The following is a 23,041-nucleotide window of genomic DNA, read 5'->3' on the forward strand; positions in this document are numbered from 1 at the left end:
CAGGGAGCAAGCAGCATAGGAAGAATCTGGAAGTAAATGCCAGAATCCAGCCGGGAGAGCAGGTCTGGGACCTCCCAGGCTACTCTTCCACTTCAGGTGTCTTTGGGATACTTGCCCTTCCTGGGAACCAGAGTTCCAGCTCCAACACTGAGCAAGTTCCAGAGAATCCACATCGTGCTGCCACGTATAATTGTAGATTCTTAAGATATCAGGGCTGGGTCATCTCTGATGACTAGATGGATAGTTCAGCCTGGGGCATTTAGGGTTTTCCACATTGATGAACCTCAGAGGAGCAGGAGCTGGAAGCTGGTGGCAAGTTGAAGTTATTAAAAATTGATTTGTATGGGACAGACTTTCTAGTGTCTTTTCTACTTCTCCTTAATCTCTGTTTCTCAGAACTCCTTCCTCAATGACAGAGTTAAGGTAATCTCCCAGTTGCTGGTCTCATCTGGCTAGGGAACCCCTTATAGGCTCTGTTCCTCAGTCTCCTAGTCTTAGGGGAAGCCAGTTTAGTTCAGAAGTTGGAGCCTTCCTTGCCTTTTGAGTGGAAGGAAGAAGGGAATCCCTCTACCTCCACGTGTGGTGTTAAGGAGGCTAACCAGCCTATTTGGGCTGCTTCTGGATTCCTTTCAGGCTTCCCTGTGAAGTGAATAAAGGCAGGTCCAGGGCATGGGGCAATAAACAGAGCAATTCTTGCCCTCCATTTTAAGGACCCATCTCTTGGCCCATTTAAATACGCCTATGCTCAGAACTCCACTTAAGAGTCCCATCTTTTCCTAGAATTTAACCCTCAAAGGAGCTGCCCATGCCCTGTCCATGCACCCATGTCTATACCAGGTCTGTGGCAGACCCTCCAGAGTTAGAGGAAAGCCAGGAATAGGGCATTGCTCCCAAAAATAATCCTTCCTTCAGCTACGTGTCCCTTTCTCATGCCTGAACTCTCACCACAATTCCTGCTGGGTTAATTGAATCAAGTGCTTGGAAATTAATCCAATTGAAAAGATTAAATGTGCTGGGGTCACTTCAGCTGAAGCTTTCCGTCTCAGCAGGTTACTCTTCTGGGGGAGCAATTGGTAGGCAGGATTACCTGGGACACTGCCACCATACCATGAAGACACATCAGACATTGCCCCCCACCAATTCTCATGGCACTTGGGGGGTTCATGGGGTTGGAGCCCAGGAAGCATTGTGGGGAACGTCCGACAAGTAGGCTCAGCCATTCAGTCGCCATTACTGGGAGCTGGAGATAGCCCAACCACCCTATGCCTGCCCCTTGCTTCAGAAAAGGAGCTAATCTAAGGGAAGGAGCCTCATAACAAGGACATTGCCCCTCACCTTTGCCTGCATCCCCAGACCCCTTAATTATTTCCCAAATCCTCTGGAAATCAGAGGGAATCTAGGACAGGGCAGGTGACGGAGTAGAGCAGGGCAGGAAAGTTGAAAGAGAGAAAAGGAACAAAAGAGCAAGAAAGTCTTGAGAAACTGACCTGGTTCAGTCTTTATTTTCTTTTTCTTCCCAGTTGGCTAGCAGAGGTCATTAGATCATGGAAGAAGGCACCCTGAGAGCAAATAGGACCCAGAGACAGGGTTCTGCAGTGGGTGAGGGTAGGGGTCCTTATGAGAGAAAACTGTAGTCCACTGGCCTGAGATGAGCCTGCCTTAAAGGCTGGTTGACCTTTACATCCCCATTCCCCCTTCAAGCGGGCAGGGCAATGGTGGGGGCCACAGAGACTCACACATCTGCAGAGAACCACAGAGAAAACGGGCTGACAGGGAGCTGGCACAGACACCCCAGCCAGTGCTGAGGGTAGGATCAGGAGTGCTGAGAATCGGCCGGGGAATCCTCACAGTGGGGCCTTTCTGGCCCTGCACCCTCCTCCACCCCCAAGATCCGGGGGTTCAGGTTTAGGGGCTAGTGTTGCCAGAGAGCTGGTCTCCTTCCCCGCACTTCTCTGTTCACCCTTTCACCGGGTGCCTCCCCCGAGCTGCAAAGAGGAGGGGGCGGGGGTAGGGGGAACCAATCCCGGCAGCGCCAAAGGGGGGAGGTGGCGGTGACAGCCGCGGGGAGGGGGCGGGAGGAGAGGAGAGGCGGCTCGGCTCCAGCTCCGCGCTCTTCTCCGCTCTGCGCTCACCCGCTGCCCAAGCCTGCCACTCCTGTCCCAGTACCCCAAGGTGGGCCCTGGACACCGGAGATCCCCTGGCTCCTCGCCCCAGCCCGGATCCTCCGTACCCCAGCCCCCGAGAGCGCGCTACGCCGCCAGGGGGCGCCGTGTGAGCTCCCTATCCCGGCCACCCGGCGCCCCCTCCCACGGCCCAGGTGGGGACGGGAGGGGGGCGCCGGGGGCCATGCGGGGCCAGAGCCGTAAGGAGAGTTTGTCCGATTCAAGAGACCTGGACGGATCCTATGACCAGCTCACAGGTGAGTCGGTGGCTTGGGGGTCGGGGGAGGGGGGGGGAGGAGGGTAGGTTCCATCTCCCCTAACCCTTAAGCTCCTCTGATCCCTGCCAGGCCCTTACCCACACTCTGACCCATTACCAGGCACCCTCCCAGCAGTTCTGGGCAACAGGACACGGAGGTTCAAAACCTTGGGTCCCGCGGGGGATGGGGATTCAGGGGCGAGCAGGTGGGCAGAGGCAGCAGGTGTGGGAATGCGTGACACAAGGCTAGGAGGGGGTCTAGAGTGGGAGGTGTTACGTGTGTGAGTGCCTGTCATTCTGTGTCTGTGTATATGTGTGTGTGTGCGCCTCCCACAGCTGGTTGCCATGTGCCCTGGTCTTGGTGACAGCCAGAGTTAGTGTGATTGCGTGTGACTCTGCAATTGTATGATCCTGTCAGATGTTTCAGTGAGGTTGTGTAGGACCCAGATTGTACTAATGAAGTTGTTTTGACCATGTATCTCTGTTCTGTGTGCAACTCTGCTTTGGGTGTGTGATTCTATATAAAATGCCACGTGACTTACCAGTATGTGTCAGGTTTTCACTTTATGGTGGTATGCCTGTTTGTAAGACTTTGTGACTGTGAACCTCCTGGGACAAGCATGTGTTAAAGTGGGCTGTGTTGTGTTTTGTGGTTGTGAGACTGGGTATATTGGTGTTTGATACTGATTGTGTACTTTCATGTGGTGATGTCTGCAGTGGGGCTCTGTGTCTAAGACATATCTTACCCTTGCTGCCTCTCTGGCTTCCTGGTGCAAAAAGGGGTCCTTAGTGCACACCACTGCTTCTCCATGTTTTCCACAAACAGCCCAGTGGACCCAAGGAGGGACTCACATCCACCTACCCAGCCTGGCTTCCGGGAGTGACACCCAGCTCCTGTGGGGAGGCTCTGGTTAATGCTGGGTCAGTGCCCCCACCCAAAGTATTTAGAGATCATTCTTAACTGAAGCTCCTTCAGCCCCCAACAGCCCTCCCAAAACTTCACCCAAACCTGGAGGCAAACACACCCTTTTGCTTCCCCTCCAGACCCAGAGATAGAAGCTCTAGGCCTGGGAAGTGCCATGTGGCCTCTTCTTGTAAGTGTCTTCCAAGCCGTTTTGCTGCCCAGGCATCCTCTCGCTCCCACACTGGGAAGATATGTGAGGCCAGTACATCTGTGCCTGTGCGTATTCCTGGGTTTGGTAGGCAGATCCATGTGTTTGTGTGGGTGACTGTGTCACCTTGTGTACATTTTCCATGTGCGTGTGTTTCTGTCTCATTGTGCAGCCAACCCAAGAACTCCAAGAGAGAACAGGAGGGAGACTGTCTCCCCTGTGTCTGAAGACAAGCTGAGAAGGTGAAGGGAGGCCAACATCCATGCCTGTCTTGAGAGGAGTGAGGTTAAGACTTGGGGATGCCAAGAGGACTAGGTGTGACTCACCCACCCTGGAGAGGTTCTAGTCCCTAAGCCCAGACTCCCAGAAGAGGGAGCCCTTCCACTCAGGCAGGCCTCAGATGTGACCTAGATGAGCTTCAGACCCGGGTGGGTTCCAGAGGTCCAGCTGCCAAGCTCTGCTTTGAATTCTGTTCTCACCAATTCAGGATCCTTGAGAGTAGCAAGTGCCCCAGGGCCCTTATTAGCACCATATCAGTCAGTATTTGCTTCTTGCTTTAATTGATTCTTCCGCTTCACTTGGGCTTCTCTGGTAGCTCAGTTGGTAAAGAATCTGACTGCAATGCAAGAGACCCAGGTTCGATTCCTGGGTTGGGAAGATCCGCTGGAGCAGGGATAGGCTACCCATTCCAGCATTCTTAGGCTTCCCTTGTGGCTCAGCTGGTAAAGAATCCGCCTGCGATGAGGGAGACCTGGGTTCGATCCCTGGGTTGGGATGATCCCCTGGAGAAGGGAAAGGCTACCCACTCCAGTATTCTGGCCTGGAGAGTTCCATGGACTGTAGAGTCCATGGGGTCGCAAAGAGTCAGACTCCACTGAGTGACTTTCACTTTCACTTTCCTCTTAAGTGGAATCATCCCCTCCCCACTTGGCTGTTTGAATCAGAGATTAGGTAGAAGTGGGGAAGCCCTTTTACTGGAAGATGAAGGAATGGAAGTGTGAATGCCAGCTCTGTTTGACTTTTGCTCTCTGGGCCTCACTTCTCTCATCTGTAAAATGGGAAATACTACTTTCTACCTCCCTATATCCCAAGGGAAATAGAAAGTTCAAAAGTTGACAAGCATCAAGAATTGTGTTCCACGTCAGCATCCACACGACTTGGAAAGTGGGAATAAACACTACCAGGAGCTCTCCTTTCTAAGGAGGGCTTATCTTTAACAGGAGATAAATGGGGTTGGGAAGCCAGTATTAAGGCCTTGGGTGTCTGGAGACACTGAAGCCCGAGGGGAAGCCGTTGTCCGCGGTGCTGAAGCACGTGAAAGGCAGAAGTGCAGCACTGCTATTCAGGTTTCCAATGTTACTTGTGCAGGTGGGATTCCTTGGATCGAACCTGGGGGTAATCTTCGATTTCAGTCATCCAAGCCTATCAGGCTGACACGGAGGAGGGGGTGCTAAAATCATACCTCAGGGCATTCTGGGTTGCCCCAGCCGCTTTCCTTACTACCACACCAGGCTCAAAACAAATCTGAGAGACTTGAGAAACCAGTCTGAGCCCCGCCCCGCATTCAGCCCCTCCAGTCTTACCAGCCCATCAGGACCGTTTGGCAGTGCGACGAGGTGAGAAAAAGCAGTAATCAGCAGTCGTTCTGTCCAAGCTGGAATCAAGGAAAGAAGAAGATGGGAGAGTTGGGACCTGGCTGGCCAACGCCTGAACTCGGTCCCGGTCTGAGGGTCTGAGATCTTCGGAGTCGCTTCTGTCTGGCCATAAATATTGTTCCGAGATTGGGGTGCCCCCGTGTGGTCTTAGTGAAACCATGCTTGCAGAGCGCCTTCCAGATGGGTATGTGGCCAGATTTGGTTCCACGAAGTTCAGAGGTGACTCTCACCTCCTAAATGTAGGATTTTCAGCTAAAAAATATGGAATCCCAGTCGGAGGAGTGGGATCCCCGTAAACTCTGTTAGAAGGTGTTAGTGGGCCCTGGAAGGGTTTACTTTGGTTATAACCAGATAGGGGTGAGTCTATGAAAGGGATCAGGGCCAGGACTTCGGGTAGGGGGGTTTTCCTCGATGCATTTGGCTGACAATCGGCATATAATGGGAGAGTATGAACCCGTTGAACCAGGACATAGCGACACAGGACAGTTCTGTGCCAGACATTCAGAGCCAGAAGCCATTGATAGTAGGGGCATGTCCCTGCCATCCCTCTGCCACCCCAATACACTGGTCATTTCCTCCTCTTCCCTCCTACTCCCGCGCCCATTGGTCCAGGAAGTATGGAAGTGTGGGAAGTTGCCATGACAACTAAGTCCTCTAACCCTTCCCCTTCTCTGTCAAAAATGAGAAGAGAAGGGGGCGACGCGGCAATAAAAGATTATGTTTTCGCTCTCTGGATCCTTTTTCAAAAACCATGGGTGCTCCCTTCCCCACTGGAAATTCAGAAAATGTTCCCAGAGAAGGCTCTGAGGGAGAGTCCGTGCTGCCCCTTTCCCGCCCCTCCCCAGTCTGAGAACTTTGGGGGCAGGTGCTTCAGGCGATGGGGGCCAGGGTGAGTTCCCCTCTTAAGACCTGGAGAGGACAGGAAGCGGAACGCAACTCTACTGCCTGAAACTCTAGTCCTTGTGGGTTCGGCCCTCCTGCGCCGCCCACACGGGGCCCACTCCTTGGGGGCGGAGATCAGAACGCCCCGAGCCTTGGGGGCGGAGCTTGGCCACTGTGCTCTCGGCAGGACCATGAACAGATGCCCCCGCAGGTGCCGGAGCCCGCTGGGGCAGGCAGCGCGATCCCTCTACCAGCTGGTGACTGGGTCACTGTCTCCAGGTATGAGGAAGGGAGGAAGGGGCTGGATCCCTGAAAAAATAAGCGAAGAAGTGAAATAGCCTTACAGAGGTGGGGAGAAAAAGGGTCCCTCGCAAAGATGGAAGGGGCAAGATCCCTCAAAGAAAAGAGTTTAAAGGACAACACTCCCAACAGAAGTGGAGCTTGGGATAGGGTCCCTTAAAGAGAAGGTGGGGGACATAGGAGTCTTCAAAGGGGAAAGGACAAGAGGTATCATGGTTCCTCACAATGGTGGAGGAGGGGGCAAGGCTTCTCGATGAGAGCAGAAGTGGGGACCTCAAGCAGGTGGATGTGGGAGATAAAAGGAGGAAGCTTGCAGCAGGCGGGGAAAAGGCAAAACCCTTTACTGAACTGCTTAGTTTAATGGGATCTTAAGATGACTAGGGGCAGTGTGCAGAAAGAAAAAAATCCTGAGGTAGGACTGGACCAACATGAACTCAGCTAGTGAGTTTATGCATGATGGGATGGATAGACTTGTGTGGCATAAAAATTGCATGTCACTGTTTTGTCTATCTCTGGGGGTCTGAATTAAGGGGGTTTGTACATCACTGGGGTTGTGATCACTGGGGCCATGCATCCCTGGGGTTACATATCCACCTGGATTCTGTGACACTAAGACTGCACATACTGGAATACTGTGCTTTAGAGTTGGGTTAAGGGTTCCTGAGTCACAGTAAGTTAGTTGTGTAGACTTCACAAGGTTGTACCTTGGTGTGGGATTTGTGGAATTTTTATGGCATGTGGATTGTGGGTATCATATAAAAGCACTGCTGAGATTATGCACACTGTGGGTTTCCTTAGAGCTGCCTCGGTAGGGCCCAAAACATCCAGCATCCCCTCACCTGGCCTGGGGAGACCAAAACAACCTAGCCCATGGCATTCTGGAATCTGTAGTTCTCTGGTTCTCACCACAGTATCCCCTTGAGCCCCTGGAGTATAAGCAGGCCTCTCCTTACCATGTGCTCCCAGAAGGAGGGGCCATGGGGTTGAGCCAGAGTCATACCTGGATGTCTCTTGGGGAGCATGTGTCCTCCGAGCCCCTGCTTGGGCCTGTCTCAAGTGACAGATGGCTGGAGCCAGGCAGAGCCAGCTCTCAATCATAGCAGGCATGACTTCCAGGCCCTAAAATAGCCCCAAGGCCTAGGGAGGTCATTAATCACCTGATGCAGCTGGGGGCTGCTGTGTTCTATCCTGGCTGAGGATGGAGTGGGGCTAGAGGGCTGAAAGAAGGGTCTTCACTGGCTGGGTCCTTCACTAGGGGAGCAAGGGCAGATGGGAAAGTGGGCCAGTTACCTAGTATGGACCCCCTTCAGAAGGCAGGGTTTCTCTGGGTTTGAACTTCATAAGGTAAATGACTCAGTGATAGGGGTATTTCTGTGGTGAGATTTGAGAGACCTAACGAAGAGTTCACCTAATGCTTCAAGATAATTTCCCTTCATCCCTCACTCTGCCTGAAGAGCTTCCATTAAGACTTCACTCCACTGGATGAAGAGCCAAGTGGCAGAGGGATGCCTGGGGAGGACAGACTTGGGCAAGTTTCTCACAAAGCTCAGAGCCTTGAGAGGTCTCTGAGTAGGGGGAAGAGACAGCCTGAAAAGCAACTTGCTCTTTCACTTCTACTAGATCCTCCCACCAGAGGCATGGGTGATTTAGGACCTGGGTCTCTGAAGGGTGAGGGTAAGGGTTAGAGGGAAGAGGAGGGTCCGTGGACAGGGCACCTGGCTGAATGGTTGTCCATCTGTCCATCTGTGAATCAGCAGCAGAGAGGAGGGAGATGCGGCTATGCTGCCTCTTTCAATTCAAATGGTCTGGCTTGGCATCGAAGGCTTCATGGAATTTGCCCCCTTTTTGGTCTTATCACTCATAGCTCCCCTAATAGGAACTAAGCTGCAGTTACTCAGGATTCCTTGACCCCCATACACGTTGGAGAGACAGACTGAAGAATCTGGCAGATCACTGGTTCTGATTCAAGTCTTGGTCGATCTTTTATCATCTGTATTGTCGTGGGAAAGTCACTTCTCTTTGAGCTTCAGTTCCTTCATCTGCAAAATGGGTATAGTTCTGCTCTATCTGACCATGTCAGCTGTAATAATAGACCCTACTAGTAGGTCTGTTATGAGAACTAAATGAGATAACATGTGTAAAGTATCAAGAACATAAAGCATGCTCAGTAAATGTTGGGCCCTTTGTTAAGGCAGACTGCTGACCTTTTCGCCATCCTTAAAGAACTAGCGTGTGAGATGAGTGCAATTGTGCAGTAGTTTGAGCATTCTTTGGCATTGCCTTTCTTTGGGACCGGAATGAAAACGGACCTTTTCCAGTCCTGTGGCCACTGCTGAGTTTTCCAAATTTGCTGGCATATTGAGTGCAGCACTTTCACAGCATCGTCTTTCAGGATTTGAAATAGCTCAACTGGAATTCCATCACCTCCACTAGCTTTGTTCGTAGTGATGCTTCCTAAGGCCCACTTGACTTCACATTCCAGGATGTCTGGCTCTAGGTGAGTGATCACACAATCGTCATGATCTGGGTCATGAAGATCTTTTTTGTACAGTTCTTTGTATTCTTGCCACCTCTTAATATCTTCTGCTTCTGTTAGGTCCATACCACTTCTGTCCTTTATTGAGCCTACCTTTGCATGAAATGTTCCCTTGGTATCTCTAATTTTCTTGAAGAGATCTCTAGTCTTTCCCATTCTGTTATTTTCCTCTATTTCTTTGCATTGATCGCTGAGGAAGGCTTTCTTATCTCCCCTTGCTATTCTTTGGAATTCTGCATTCAAATGGGAATATCTTTCCTTTTCTCCTTTGCTTTTCACTTCTCTTCTTTTCACAGCTATTTGTAAGGCCTCCTCAGACAGCCATTTTGCTTTTTTGCATTTATTTTCCATGGGGATGGTGTTGATCCCTGTCTCCTGTACAATGTCACAAACCTCCGTCCATAGTTCATCAGGCACTCTGTCTATCAGATCTAGTCCCTTAAGTCTATTTCTCACTTCCACTGTATAATCATAAGGGATTTTATTTAGGTCATACCTGAATGGTCTAGTGGTTTTCCCTACTTTCTTCAATTTCAGTCTGAATTTGGCAATAGGGAGTTCATGATCTGAGCCACAGTCAGCTCCTGGTCTTGTTTTTGCTGACTGTATAGAGCATCTCCATCTTTGACTGCAAAGAATATAATCAATCTGATTTCAGTGTTGACCATCTGGTGATGCCCATGTGTAGAGTCATGTCTTGTGTTGTTGGAAGAGGGTGTTTGCTGTGACCAGCATGTTCTCTTGGCAAAACTCTTAGCCTTTGCCCTGCTTCATTCCATACTCCAAGGCCAAATTTGACTGTTACTCCAGGTGTTTCTTGACTTCCTATTTTTGCATTCCAGTCCCCTATAATGAAAAGGACATCTTTTTAGGGTGTTAGTTGTAAAAGGTCTTGTAGGTCTTCATAGACCTGTTCAACTTCAGCTTCTTCAGCATTACTGGTTGGGGCATAGGCTTGGACTACCATGATATTGAATGGTTTGCCTTGGAAACGAACAGAGATCATTCTGTCGTTTTTGAGATTACATCCAAGTACTGCATTTCAGACTCTCTTGTTGACCATGATGGCTACACCATTTCTTCTAAGGGATTCCTGCCCACAGTAGTAGATATAATGGTCATCTGAGTTAAATTCACCCATTCCAGTCCATTTTAGTTCGCTGCAGATGGTGATTGCAGCCATGAAATTAAAAGATGGTTACTCCTTGGAAGGAAAGTTATGACCAACCTAGATAGCGTATAAAAAGCAGAGACATTACTTTGCCAGCAAAGGTCCATCTAGTCAAGGCTTTGGTTTTTCCAGTGGTTATGTATGGATGTGAGAGTTGGACTGTGAAGAAAGCTGAGTGCTGAAGAGTTGATGCTTTTGAACTGTGGTGTTGGAGAAGACTCTTGAGAGTCCCTTGGACTGCGAGGAGATCCAACCTGTCCATCCTAAAGGAGATCAGTCCTGGGTGTTCATTGGAAGGACTGATGCTGAAGCTGAAACTCCAATATTTCAGCCACCTCACTCGAAGAGTTGACTCATTGGAAAAGACCCTGATGCTGGGAGGGATTGGGAGCAGGAGGAGAAGGAGACGACAGAGGATGAGATGGCTGGATGGCATCATGGACTCGATGGACATGAGTTTGAGTAAACTCCAGGAGTTGGTGATGGACAGGGAGGCCTGGTGTGCTGTGATTCATGGGGTCACAAAGAGTCGGACACGACTGAGCGACTGAACTGAAAGAACTAGCTCAAAAAATACCCTCTCCAGGTTTTTCCTGAGCTTCCAGTTAGAGCTCATTTCATGGCCTGAACACATGACAAATATTTTTTGAATGAATAGTTGCCTTATAGTTCTGTCAATGACTGTCTCTCCCTGCCCAGGAAGCCAAAACTCTGTTTGGTTCACCTTTGTTGCACAGGCACTGGCTCAGAGCCTGGCATTCAATTTGTATAGGTCCAATATTTTTAATATCTTTGCCCTCTAGGAGCTGAGAATCTAATTGAGGAAACAGAATTGATCCAGAAAGACCTGAGTTCAAATTTGCAACATCCTTTCTCAGCTAGGTGACCTTGAGTGAGTTCCTTTACTTCTCTGGGCCTCATTTACCTCATCAGTGAAATGGGTACAATACTTTTCATCTGCCTACTTCATGGCGTTGTCATGAGAAGCCATGGAAGTAACAATGTTTGTGGAAATGCTTTATAAATTGTTAAAAGCTGTAGAAATGTAAGCAGGAGAATGTCTGTTATTAATAATAGCAGCAAACAATTATAAACAGTTACTCTGTGCTTGGAATTATTCTGACAGCTTTACATGTATTAGTTCATTTCGGAGGGCCTCAAAACCACAGGAGATAGGAAACTGAGGCACACAGAGATTAAGAACTTGCCCAGCTAATTGCAAGTGGCAGATCTAAACTCAAGGAGCCTGGCACCCTCACCCACACTATTTCTTACCATGCTATGCTGCCTCCTTTTACTGTTCCCGCTAATAACATTACAGACATAGGTTCTGAGTTTTGAGGGCCCAACAATGAGTATGGTAGAATTTCAGGTAACTGGGAGCCTGCTGAGGGCTGGAGGTTCTGAAGAAAAGGGAATTTAAGCTGTCCCTAAAGGACAGGTAAGAATGTAGGACGGGAGAGCAGAGGGTGAGCATTCCAGGCAGAGGGACTAGCAGGAGCAGATGTAAGAAACAGCACTGAGTTTTCTGTGTTTGGAGGACAGTGAGTAGGCCAAGCTGGCTCAAAAAAGAGATCTGCAGATGAGAGCAGGGGAAGAGTATTAAATGCCATACATGGATTTTGGAAGGTGAGAAGGAGATACTGAATATTTGCTCATTTTATCTGTAAACCCTTCAAAGGTGTATAACCTTCAAAGGTGTGAGAAACCAAAAACAGTCCCTGAGTTGACTTCTTCCTGGAGGAAGAAGGGGAGAGGGGCAAGGTCTTGCCCAGTCATTCCCACACCTTCCCAAGGATGTTGGGAGAGGGAAGGGGTAAGATAAATGGTGTGAGATGAAGGCCTGACCCCCAGTGGTGGCCTTGTAGAACTGCAGATCCGTGAACCTCAAATGAAGCAGTAGGGACTACCCCCCATTCCCAAGTTGAGTTCAGTTGTTCAGTTGTGTCCGATTCTGTGCGACCCCATGGACTGCAGCACGCTAGGCTTCCCTGTCCATCACTAACTCCCTGAGCTTACTCAAACTCATGTCCATCAAGTCAGTGATGCCATCCTCTGTCGTCTTCTCCTCCCGCCTTCAATGTTTCCCAGCATCAGGGTCTTTTCATATGAGTCAACTCTTCGCATCAGGTGGCCAAAGCATTGGCATTTCAGCTTCAGCATCAGTCCTTCCAATGAATATTCAGGACTGATTTCCTTTAGGATGGACTGGTTGGATCTTCTTGAGGTCCAAGGGACTCTCAAGAGTCTTCTCCAACACCACAGTTCAAAAGCATCAATTCTTCGGCGCTCAGCTTTCTTTATAGTCCAACTCTCACATCCATACATGACCACTGGAAAAACCATACCTTTGACTAGATGGACCTTTGTTGGCAAAGTAATGGCTCTGCTTTTTAATATGCTGCCTAGGTTGGTCATAACTTTCCTTCCAAGGAGCAAGCATCTTTTAATTTAATGGCTGCAGTCACCATCTACAGTGATTTTGGAGCCCCCAGAAATAAAATCTGTCACTGTTCCCATTGTTTCCCCATCTGTTTGCCATGAAGTGATGGGTCCAGAAGCTATGATCTTAGTTTTCTAAATGTTGAGTTTTAAACCAACTTTTTTACTCTCGACTTTAACTTTGAGGCTGACACACAGTCATCTCAGAGCTGTATAGGGAGGGAAGGGTCCCTCTGGGGTTAATCCTCCTAAACTGGGCCTCCTGTGTGGGCAAGCTGTCTATGAAGGGAGCCACTGTACTGCAGTGTAGTTTAGAGTGCAGGCTCCGTCAGGATGGCTGAAGATCTGACACTTACTGATCTTGGAGATTTGCTTAAACTCCTTTTGCCTAGTTTTCCCACCCATAATGTGGGGGTAACAGTACCTCCTTCATAGGTTTATTGTGCAGATTCAGTGTGATGATGTCACACTGCACATTATCTAGCACATACTGAGTGCTCAGTCCCTCATCAGCTGTGGCAGTAGCCCAGAGGCTGGTGTTTCCTGGCTCCTTGGCTCAGCAAACCTCTCTCCACCTGCTACCACACACCACTGCCTGGAGGGAGACTGGAAGATGGGGGAAGAGCTCCGGAACTGCACCCGGGGCGGCTGGGTGGCTCTCTTGGAAGGTTCAGGTTTCCCTCTAGCCCTGGGTTTCTCCTGTCAGCTCTGTAAAGATTTCCAAAGAGCAGGCAGGACTTTGGCAGCTCCAGAGTGAGGCCCCTGCCAGAAGGAAGGGAAGAGCACACCCATCCTTTCCTGATTTTCCCAACCCAGGAATCGAACCCAGGTCCCCCTCATTGCAGGTGAATTCTTTACCAACTGAGCTATCAGGGAAGCCCTTCCTCTCCCAAGGAGGTTGATTCTCTGGGTCCTAAAGTCAGCTTCAATGAGTCCCCTCCCCAGAGGGTCATGTTAGGGCTAAGCGGCCTTTTTTCCCTGCCCAGGCTATTGGACCTAATCCTCCCTCCCCTGGGCCTCAATTTCCCTGTCTGTGGCCAGGGGGAAGAAGAGTGCTTCCCACCTCTTAGTCTCCATGGCAACCTCGATCAATGTTGGTAGTGTCCTCCTGACTGGAGAGGCCACTGCCTTCTCCTCCGTAAGGTTTTCATACAGTTTCATGCAGATACAATTACACAACCACCGCAGACCCATACTCCTAATTATAGGATACATTCATATTACCAGTCTTCAGACCCCCATGTCACAACCCTGCTAAAATATAGATACCTCACACTCTATGCACACTCAAATACTCCAATACACTCATACACACCACAGACACCCAGGTTACATACCCATATACACCACAGACATCCCTAAGACAGGTGCACAATCGTGTAAACACACAGAGAGACATATATACAGGAATATACACACATGAAGACACCCAGACACCCATAACATATTCTTACGCATGTACAGTTCCTAGTTTCTCTGTCTTACACACACACACACACACACACACACACACACACACACACACACACACACACACACACACACACACACACACACACACACACACACACACACACACACACACACACACACACTGCCCGCCCCTGACTTCCAAGCATAGGTCTTCCCTCTGCTCCTCTTTGGCACAGAGTAGCCACAAGGTGTCTGAGGGAAGCTCCTCAGGGCTAGAGGCAAGTCACTGCTCCTCCTCTGGCCTGGCCTGGGCTGTATCCTTCTCACCAGAAGCTCCGGAGGAGATATCAATCTATAGGCTGAAGTGGTCCCCGCAAAGAGGAAGAGGCTGTGGCTGGGAGGCCTGTGGGGAGGCGGGGTGAGGGGGGAGAGGGAGGAGATCCGGGGAAGGAGCAGGAAGGGAGACTGCAGGCAGTTGGGGAGCCTGAGGGGGAGGAAGTGTGCGTAGGGCGGGCCAGCCTCAGCCTGGGGGGCCATGCCCCAGGCCCACCATGAACCTGGAAGGGCTGGAGATGGTCGCTGTGCTTGTGGTCCTCGCCCTGTTTGTCAAGGTCCTGGAGCAGTTTGGCCTCTTTGAGCCTGTCTCCTTGGAAGGTAATGCAGGTATCTGGGCATGTCTGGTCTGCTGGCTAGAGGGTTGGGGACTTTATGACCAGGGTGGGGGCTGCAGGGGTAAGCAGGTTAGTGATGGGATGGGGTATCTGGGGGAGGGGAAGAGAGAAGGTGGGGGAGTAGGACATCATGGAGAGGTAAAGAGGGGGACTCAAGGGCTGGATCTGGGGAGGAAGAGAGGGAATCTGGAGGACCGGGTGTCTGAGGGAGGTGAGGAAAGAGGGCGAGGAGGCAGGGCGGTGGTGAGGGGTACAGTATGGGGGGGACTGGGACTGGAGATAAGGAGAAACTGGAGGAATGAGGAAAAGTCTGGAGACAGGCAAGGTATCTTGAATAGAGGAAGGAGGTTCTGGGAATCCTGAGATAACACCAGACTTCTGTGGGGGCGGTCCCCTTTTGGGGCCAGGGACCCACAATGGCTCTGAAGATGTGTGACTCTCCACACCTCCATCCTTGCAGGTTTGGGTCACAGTACGTGTGGACTCAGTGTGTGAGAGATACAGGGGTGGTGTGACTGGGTGTTCACGTGTGTAAGAAAGGCCAACATGTGTGACTACTTGAACCTGTGTATGTGATAGGAATGAGTGTGTCTGAGTGACAGTGTGTGTAGCTTTATGACATGGCAAAGGTGCCTGAGGGGCGCGGAGTGTGTGGCTGAGCCTCTTGGGGTATCTGATTGTGTGTGTGGCTGTTTCAGAGTTCCTGAGGATATGCCAGCTCCATACCCAAGGCAAAGGATGGGATGGGTTCTGGAGGGACAAGAGTTGAGGATACTGTGACTGAAACATTCATAGATCAACTCTGGTAGGAGAGTGAGGGGTGGGTCAGATCAGGGACCCTGCTTCCCAAGACTCCTTGCCTCTCTTAGGTCCTCTCAGGATCTGAGGGCAGAATGGGCTCCAGAGTCTAGACATTGTGAGTGGGAAGTCAGTTCTCCATCTGACCCCAAAGTCAAGTGGAAGAGTGATACTAAAGATAGAGAGGGGAACATGTTCTGCCTTCTCCAGGGATTTTTAGCCTCTCCTTTTTCATACCAAGAACTGTGCAACTTCATAGCATGGCTGTTCCCTAGTTCCATTATGGACAGGACTGCAGGGTAGACACATGGGAGAACTGAAAAGATGTAAAAGGAGCTGAGGTCAAGAAGAAGGCTCATGAATTGCCTGCTTTAGGGTTCAGTAAGAGCAGAAAAGTCTTAGTCTACCCTCCATCCTCTGCTGCATTTATTGAAGTGGGGTGAGGTGCAGGGGTTGGTGTTGGATGCATTGGGATTCATTCAGTCCTGAAAAGATGAAATCAGTCGGGATCTAACTTGCCATCCCCTTTAGACTGTTGGTGCAAGAGGGGGGTGGATATCCAAGGAAATGCAGGCATTCTGTCTTCTGAAGGCACCCCCTTTCTCTCCCCAATTCAGAAGAGCCTAGAGGAGACTGAGTCCTTGAAGCAGGCAGGGGACCAGATGGGGGCATGTGTGAAGATGGGGAGGTTGGGAGAGGCGCGGGAGCCATCCCCCAGTCCAGAGGCTACTATACCACCGGAGGCCCCCAGCACAATAGGCTTTGGGAAACCAAAGTCTGGGCTAATGGAGTCCTGGGCCAGGGGCCAAACCACCATCGATCACCCAGCTCACTGCCTCCCTCCCTCCCTCCGCTCCATAGCTCTGGGGGAGAGAGGACAAATGGGAGAGAGAGGAGGTGCCAACTTCAAGCAGTTCCTTTCTGGGAGCAGAGCATCTTCCTGAGGGTGGAGCCTGGCTTGGGAGGCGGGGTTGTAAAGGAGCTGGGGTGTCAACCTACAACTAAAGAAAGTTGGGCCCCTCCAGGAATGGACTGAAGCCAACTTCAGTCAGTGTGACAGGTTCAGTGAGCTCTGGCCCTGGAGTCTGGAGGTGGGTGCAGCCAGGAGACAGACAACAGGAACTTGCAGGGTCTCCCTGGAATACAATTAGAGCCACAGGATACATATATAAGTAAGGGGAAGTGAGGAGGACTGTGATTAGTGGACTCCGGATAGTCCTACCTGACAACAAAATACTCATCTCCAAAGTCTGTCATTGCCTCAAAGTTTGCTATCATTTCACCTTCAAAGAGTAAGTCATACTGGAAAGGACTGGGAGGGGACATACTTTTAGGGTGGATGAATTAGCTGAGAACTCTATTCTGCTGGCATGAAGATTCTAGGTGCCTTGAAATGAGGGATTATAGGAAAGAAAGGTGGGTGTGCTCAGGGCAAATGCAGGTTCTGAGGGTAAGGTACACCTTAGGTATCTGGTGCCATGGGCACCTAGGTTACAATATGATATGAGCATGATGACCATACTGTGACATGATGCCCCAGGGTCATTGTGTGTTCTTTGTGTGGTTTGGTCGATCATGCTGTGTGTAAGATGGCCTGTATGGTCTACATGTCTGTCCAGTTTTTCCTGGGTCAGTCACATTTCTGTATGTTTGTATTAAAGAGTAAGTACTAGGTCAAAATAGATATGTCTCTGTGTGTGTGTGTGTGCATGTGTTGGGAGGCCACTGGGTTTGAGTGAGGTACTGGGTATCAAGCTGTCCCTGTGTGGCATCCATCACTCTGTAATTTATTTTTCTGTGTATACACACCTGTCACTGTATATGTGTGTGTGTGAGAGAGGTGTCCTTGGGTTGGACATCATCCTCAGAGGTCCCGCTATATAGCACTGGAGCCAAGGACACTGGGTCAACAAAGACTGAGGCCAATGTGCCACTTTTCCCCACCCCCACCATCTTGCTGTCCCCAGCTGTGTCCCTTTATACAAGGTGCCCGAGCCATCTTGGTGGACCTTCCGTGCCTGTGAAACCCACTGGACCCCCCTAACCTGCCCCAGCTACTCTCTCCACCCCCCATCTTCCCCCAACACCCGCCCCCAGCCGGGGTCGATTTGTGATGATGGGGAGGGTACAGGGAATGGAGGGACAGCGGGGTTAATGTTCCCTCCTGGGGTCTTCTCTCTTCCCAGGCCACCCTCCAGGGCCCACTAAAAAAGCGCTGAAGCAGCGGTTCCTCAAGCTGCTGCCATGCTGCGGGCCCCAAGCCCTGCCCTCAGTCAGTGAAAGCAAGTGCCTCTCCTGTGCTTCCGGGGGTGGGGCCCGTGTGTGTCTTGGGTGTAAGGAGTGTGAGAGTGCGTGTGGGCCTGACCAACTTGGCAGAGGTGGGCTGGGCGCTGGCTGACCCTGGTGTGAGGGGGCGTGATTACCCAGGGAATGTGTGGGCGTGGTCAGCATGGAGGCGGGGCCTGAGTGTGGGCCACCTGGGCCTGCGAAATGGGCGGGATCTGGATTTTGGGGCGTGGTCAGTGTGACAGGCTGAGGTCTCTCTGATCCTGTGTGAGTGTGGCCACGGTGGCAGAGGTGGGACCAGGTGCCTGTGAGGGTCTGTGCATGGGGTTGTTGTCTGGCCGCCCTCCCTGCCCTTGGGCATGTTTTGGACTTTGAGAGGTAGGTCACCAGTGCCTTGACTAGACGGATACAAGTGTAAGTAAGGGCCGAGTCCACCTTCCTTCAGATACCAGGATACTGGAGTTTTATAGGACCAGCCTGGTCCCCAGTTGAGTGACCTCACTTTGTAGGCCTCAGTTTCCTCATTTGGGCCTCGTCCACCTCACAGGATTATACATACTGCATTTTGCAAGCTATAAAGACCCGGTTTGTAGTCACTACTGGAGAATGTCATTGTGTTTGATTCTGCTGGGTCCCACATGGGGGTAGATTCCGAAAAAGGGCAGGTGTGATATGCGTAAGGTCCGATTTGTGTGTGTCTGTGCTCATTCGTTACGTGTGCCTTTGCGTGCGCTCGGAGATGGGGGGTGTGCATTGTAACAAGCAGGTCTGTGAGATTTGCTGTGAGTGTGAGGGGCGAGGTGTGTGCAGTTGGCCGTGTCTTCCGCTTTCTCGGTGACAGTTCGCTCCCTTCAGCATTAGCCGCCCCAGCCTCCCTCCGCCCCCACAGACCCCGCCTGCTGGACCCAGGTGACTTATTCTCCTGGTGGGGGCGGGTGCGGGGAACTTTGGGAGCCTGGGTTGGGGGCATCTGCCTGGGGACTGGATGTTGGGAACTGGGGTGGGGCTGAGATGGGGCCGGGGTGGTGGCCTTCTCTAAGGCACACTAGGGGTGTGGCAGGAGTTGGGCTACGGATGGGGCTTGGCTGGAGCTGGGCGGGGCATGGCTGGGCATGGCTGGGATAGGCGGGGCCTGGCTGGAGGACTGGGTCTGGGCGGGGCAAGGGTGAGGCTGGGCGGATCTGAGTTTGGTAGGGGAAGGCTCAGAGCTCCCACCCTCAGAAGCCCCTTCTCCAACCCAGTTTTCCTGCTCCTGTCCTGGGATGAAGATGGGACTGGGGGCCTTCCCCTCCAACCAGGGATCAAGGGTCCAGGGGCCAGCGCTGACTCAGACCGCTGGCTCTGGGACCAGGCCTGGCCTTGGACTAAGCCCGCTGATTAACTTCGAAGCTGACTTGGTGTCTTCTTTCCTTGCCTTGAAGTCCTTGGCTCGGGATCAGGGGAACTGGCAGGCTGGTCTCCTGCGTCGGAGATGGTGGGGCGGGGGGTGGAGGGGGGTGGGGGGGTTGGATAGTTAAGTGATTTTGAAGAGGGGTCATGGGGTACAGGCCTGAGGCGCGGCTTTCCACCCCCCCCCCCAACCGCCCCCACCCCGCAGACAGCGTGGAGGATGAGTTTGAGTTGTCCACCGTGTGTCACCGGCCCGAGGGTCTGGAGCAGCTGCAGGAGCAAACCAAATTCACGCGCAAGGAGCTGCAGGTCCTGTACCGGGGTTTCAAAAACGTGAGTGCAAAGATCAGTCTAGCTGGGGAGGGGCGGGGTCTGTGCAGGACTTTTCTCACTTCCGGGAGGGACAGCGATGGGGAGGGGAAAGGACAGCTCCTAGGTAGGGGTGCCTGCCAGTTTAAGAAGGGAGCCTGTAGGCTGGCCTTTCCGCTCTGTGCTTTTTATTTGTGCGCTTGGGAGACGTCTTCCCTCCAGTAGAAGAGCTACATGGTGAGCCCCCTAGAAACGCAAAGACTTCCCACCTCTCTGGGAGTCTCTGACTACAGAGGGTGGGGTGGGAACGTGGGTGAGACGACGGACGGTCGGTAAGTAGAAGATGGTTTCCTCTCTTCCTTTAGTCTGCTTTCCCTCCCCACCCTACCCACAGGAATGTCCCAGTGGAATTGTCAATGAGGAAAACTTCAAGCAGATTTACTCCCAGTTCTTTCCTCAAGGAGGTAAGGAGACAAGTCCTTGGGGAGAGGTTCTGGAGGGGTTGGAAATGCCAAGTTGGGAGTTGGCAGAGTCCCACAGAGGTAGGGAGGTAGGAAGTCTGCTCCTGTCTGGAAGCCAAGCTTGCTCACCACACTTATCCTACAGACTCCAGCACATACGCCACTTTTCTCTTCAATGCCTTTGACACCAACCATGATGGCTCAGTCAGTTTTGAGGTAAGCTGGAGGAGGTGGGCCAGGGAAGCATGTTTCCTGGAACTTCAAGGCCAACCCAAACCCAGGCTGAGTGAAGGTACCTGAAGACTCATTTTCCCCTGCCTTCTTTCTAGGACTTTGTGGCTGGTTTGTCGGTGATTCTTCGGGGAACCACAGATGATAGGCTGAACTGGGCCTTCAACCTGTATGACCTCAACAAGGATGGCTGTATTACCAAGGAGGTGGGGAGCAACTGATGAGCTGGGGGTGGGTGGTTATATGTGTATGGGGACAGGCACAGGGCCCCGGGGCGGGGAATGTGACCCACATGTGCATCATCAGCAAGGGTTGAGGTCTGCCCCAGGCCCCAGGCCTTCTAGTTAGGAGGCTGGAGACTCTGAGGAGGGATCCTCTTCTCTCTTGGTCTAACAGGAAATGCTTGATATCATGAAGTCCATCTATGACATGATGGGCAAGTACACGTATCCTGCACTCCGAGAGGAGGCCCCAAGGGAGCACGTGGAGAGCTTCTTCCAGGTGCCTGGGACTGGGCAGGCTGGGTTTTGGAGTGAAAGGAAGGAGGCAAGGTCCCAGCCGGGAACTTACCCAAGTTCTGCCTGCCTCTCTCCTGTCATCCCTCCTGTTTTCTCTACCTGACTACCTTTTTGCAGAAGATGGACAGGAACAAGGATGGCGTGGTGACTATTGAGGAATTCATTGAGTCTTGTCAAAAGGTACAGGGCCCTGCCCTCTACATTTTCCTGATCTGGACTCAGGGCCTGATTCAATGATGTAGGAGAAAGCTCCTTTGGGCAGAGTACCATCTCCTTAACTACCCCTAATTCTGAATTGTTTTCCTTCATAACTTGGGGAGACCTGACCCTTCCCTACCTCTCTGAGTGTCTCCTTCTTCACTGCCTCTCTCTGTCTCTGAACGTCCCTATTTCTGAATCAGCGTTCTTCTCCCTTTCTCTGATAAGCTCTTTTTCTTCCTTTCTCTCCAATCTGCCTCTCCCACCATGTCTACAGGACGAGAACATCATGAGGTCCATGCAACTCTTTGACAATGTCATCTAGCTCCCCAGGAGAGGGGGTCAGTTGCCCTGGGGGGACCATGCTCTAGCCCTAGTCCAGGTGGACCTCACCCTTCTCTTCCCAGGTCTGTCCTCATCCTAGCTCTACCCTGGGGGCTATAGGAACCCAAGAGCCTGGGGATTTAGTGGTCCATACTGCTGGAGCTGAGGAGGGTAGGGAGTGGGCAGAGTGTATCTGTGGGGGTGTTTTCAACTCCCAGCAGCTCCCCCTTCCTGCCTGAAACTCAGTGCCGAGGGTGCCCTGTTATGGGAATTGAGTGGTCCTTCCCCTCCCACCCCCCCAACTGAGAAACCACAACACTAGGCAAAATGTCTCCTGCTATGGTGCTTCCCCCATCCCTGATCTCATAAGCATTTCCCCTAAGATTTCCTTATAAAAAGGCTGTTCTGTCCTCGGCACTGACTGGCCTTTCAGGCCAGGGCCTTTGACAGTGCTGTAGGAGGGGGTCAAGAATGTGGAGGGAGTAACCTTGGGCCTAAGCCAGCGGGTAGGCCCTAGGAGGCAATTGCGGTAGAGAGCAGAAAAGCCTGGGGATTGTGAGTGACAGCATACCAGGCTATAGCTTTGAGCTCTACAGGTCTGCCACCCCAAGCCATCAGAATATGTGTTTCCAGGCTCTTCAGAAAACCTTGGAAATATCCCCAGAAAATTTCCATGTACTTCTCAGTATCCCAGGAGAACCTGGGATCCGGGTTTTGGCAGATCCCTGGAATTTCTTCCTCTTCTTTCTTCCTGTTTGGGTAGAGGTGGTGGCAGTGGGGGGAAGATGGGTGGGAGCTGTCTTGACTGATACCTGCCAAAGTTTCGGCCTACCTTCTATGATGGCTGCAACTTAAGTTTTCATTTGTCATTTCCTCTAGACCTGGAGGCATGGAGTAAGTCAGGGACCACCCTGTGGATGCCTTAGGAGAAAAAGGAAGGAAGGAGGCAGACATAGCATTTGAACCCAGTGTGGGGGCATTTTTGAGAATTTTTGATATACCCAGGCTCTATTCCTCCCTCCCCACATAGCCTCCTCATAGCCTACTCAGAGTTTCCTTTTGCTCTAGTCAATCTACCCAGAGATGCCTCTGAGCACACCTTGAAGGCAGGGACCATAGGATCCAGGTCCCACCTCACTGTCAGCAGCCTGGCCACACTGCTACCCTTTAATATATCTGCTTGTCCCATTTAGCTCACTTTCCCAGTCAGCTGTGAACTGAGGGGGGAGGGCCCCCAAGGAGCCCCCTTCCCCATAAGAACACTGTTGACTACTTTGCATTTTTGCTTCCTCTGTAATTTTTGTAAAATAAGAAATCACCAGATCCAATAAAACACAATGGCTATGCACAGGTTGCTGTCTCTGCCTTTTTGTCCCTCCTATCCAACACATAAACTCACAACCCCTAACTCAAACAGCCTTTTAGATCCCAAAGACAATGCTTCGTTTCCTAGAGTATGGCCAACCCTTGGCAGGAGATCAAGTCACATGTTCTGGAAGAGTTGGAAACCTCCTGGACCTTAGAGAGGCTCCTGAATCTCCCTTATCCATGGAGGAGACAAGGAAGAGAAAGATGATTGATGTCCCAAAGACTATGCCAAGCCAGCTGTCTTTTGGCTAAACATGCTTTCAAGTCAAATCAATAATTTCTAATTTACATATTAATATATCTTAGTTAATTTTAAAATGCTTTTAAGAGGGGAATTCCCTTTAGGTTCTAATGAAAGTTCCTTTGTGTAAACATTCCAGCTAGTATAGATGTACATTTGTGTCTGTACTCTAGCCAAGAATGATGGGGGAGCAGATGAAGTAGACCAAGGACAGGTCACCATGGAGCAGTTGACACAAAGGGTAACAGAAGCTTCCTGTGTGGGGTAGGAACCTTTCTTTGTTCTGCTCCTGGAGAGGGGCTGCCAATGCTAAGTTCC

At 51.2% G+C, this 23,041-nt stretch overlaps 1 protein-coding gene across 11 annotated transcripts; it reads left to right on the top strand.

Moving 5' to 3' along the window:
* The first annotated feature begins 1,031 nt into the window (after positions 1 to 1,031).
* Positions 1,032 to 22,464, top strand: KCNIP2 (potassium voltage-gated channel interacting protein 2). Of its 11 annotated transcripts, XR_006270751.1 has the most exons (11): positions 1,032 to 2,419; positions 17,585 to 17,680; positions 18,540 to 18,593; positions 19,282 to 19,406; positions 19,777 to 19,846; positions 19,989 to 20,059; positions 20,173 to 20,280; positions 20,471 to 20,575; positions 20,710 to 20,772; positions 21,068 to 21,197; positions 21,994 to 22,464. XR_006270751.1 is itself a non-coding variant. In XM_043475639.1 (10 exons), the coding sequence occupies exons 1-10, from the start codon at positions 2,347 to 2,349 to the stop codon at positions 21,113 to 21,115; spliced, it is 858 nt and encodes a 285-aa protein (XP_043331574.1). In that variant the 5' UTR covers positions 1,032 to 2,346; the 3' UTR covers positions 21,116 to 22,464. The 11 variants fall into 11 exon arrangements, 9 of the variants coding, with proteins under 9 accessions (XP_043331574.1, XP_043331565.1, XP_043331564.1 ...); XM_043475639.1 differs by having other exon boundaries at positions 18,495 to 18,593; positions 21,068 to 22,464; XM_043475630.1 differs by having other exon boundaries at positions 21,068 to 22,464.
* Positions 22,465 to 23,041: the final 577 nt, after the last annotated feature.

This window comes from Cervus canadensis, chromosome 8, assembly GCF_019320065.1.
Source record: "Cervus canadensis isolate Bull #8, Minnesota chromosome 8, ASM1932006v1, whole genome shotgun sequence".
Taxonomy (NCBI): domain Eukaryota; kingdom Metazoa; phylum Chordata; class Mammalia; order Artiodactyla; family Cervidae; genus Cervus; species Cervus canadensis.

What these genes read in the sequence shown, in the direction of transcription:
- KCNIP2 (XM_043475639.1), top strand. Translation starts at nt 2,347, where the DNA reads ATGCGGGGCCAGAGCCGTAAGGAGAGTTTGTCCGATTCAAGAGACCTG. An exon ending in CCTGCCCTCAGTCAGTGAAA is followed by an intron (nt 17,681 to 18,494) that starts GCAAGTGCCTCT and finishes AGGTGTGTGCAG; the next exon opens with TTGGCCGTGTCTTCCGCTTT. An exon ending in CCAGTTCTTTCCTCAAGGAG is followed by an intron (nt 19,847 to 19,988) that starts GTAAGGAGACAA and finishes CTTATCCTACAG; the next exon opens with ACTCCAGCACATACGCCACT.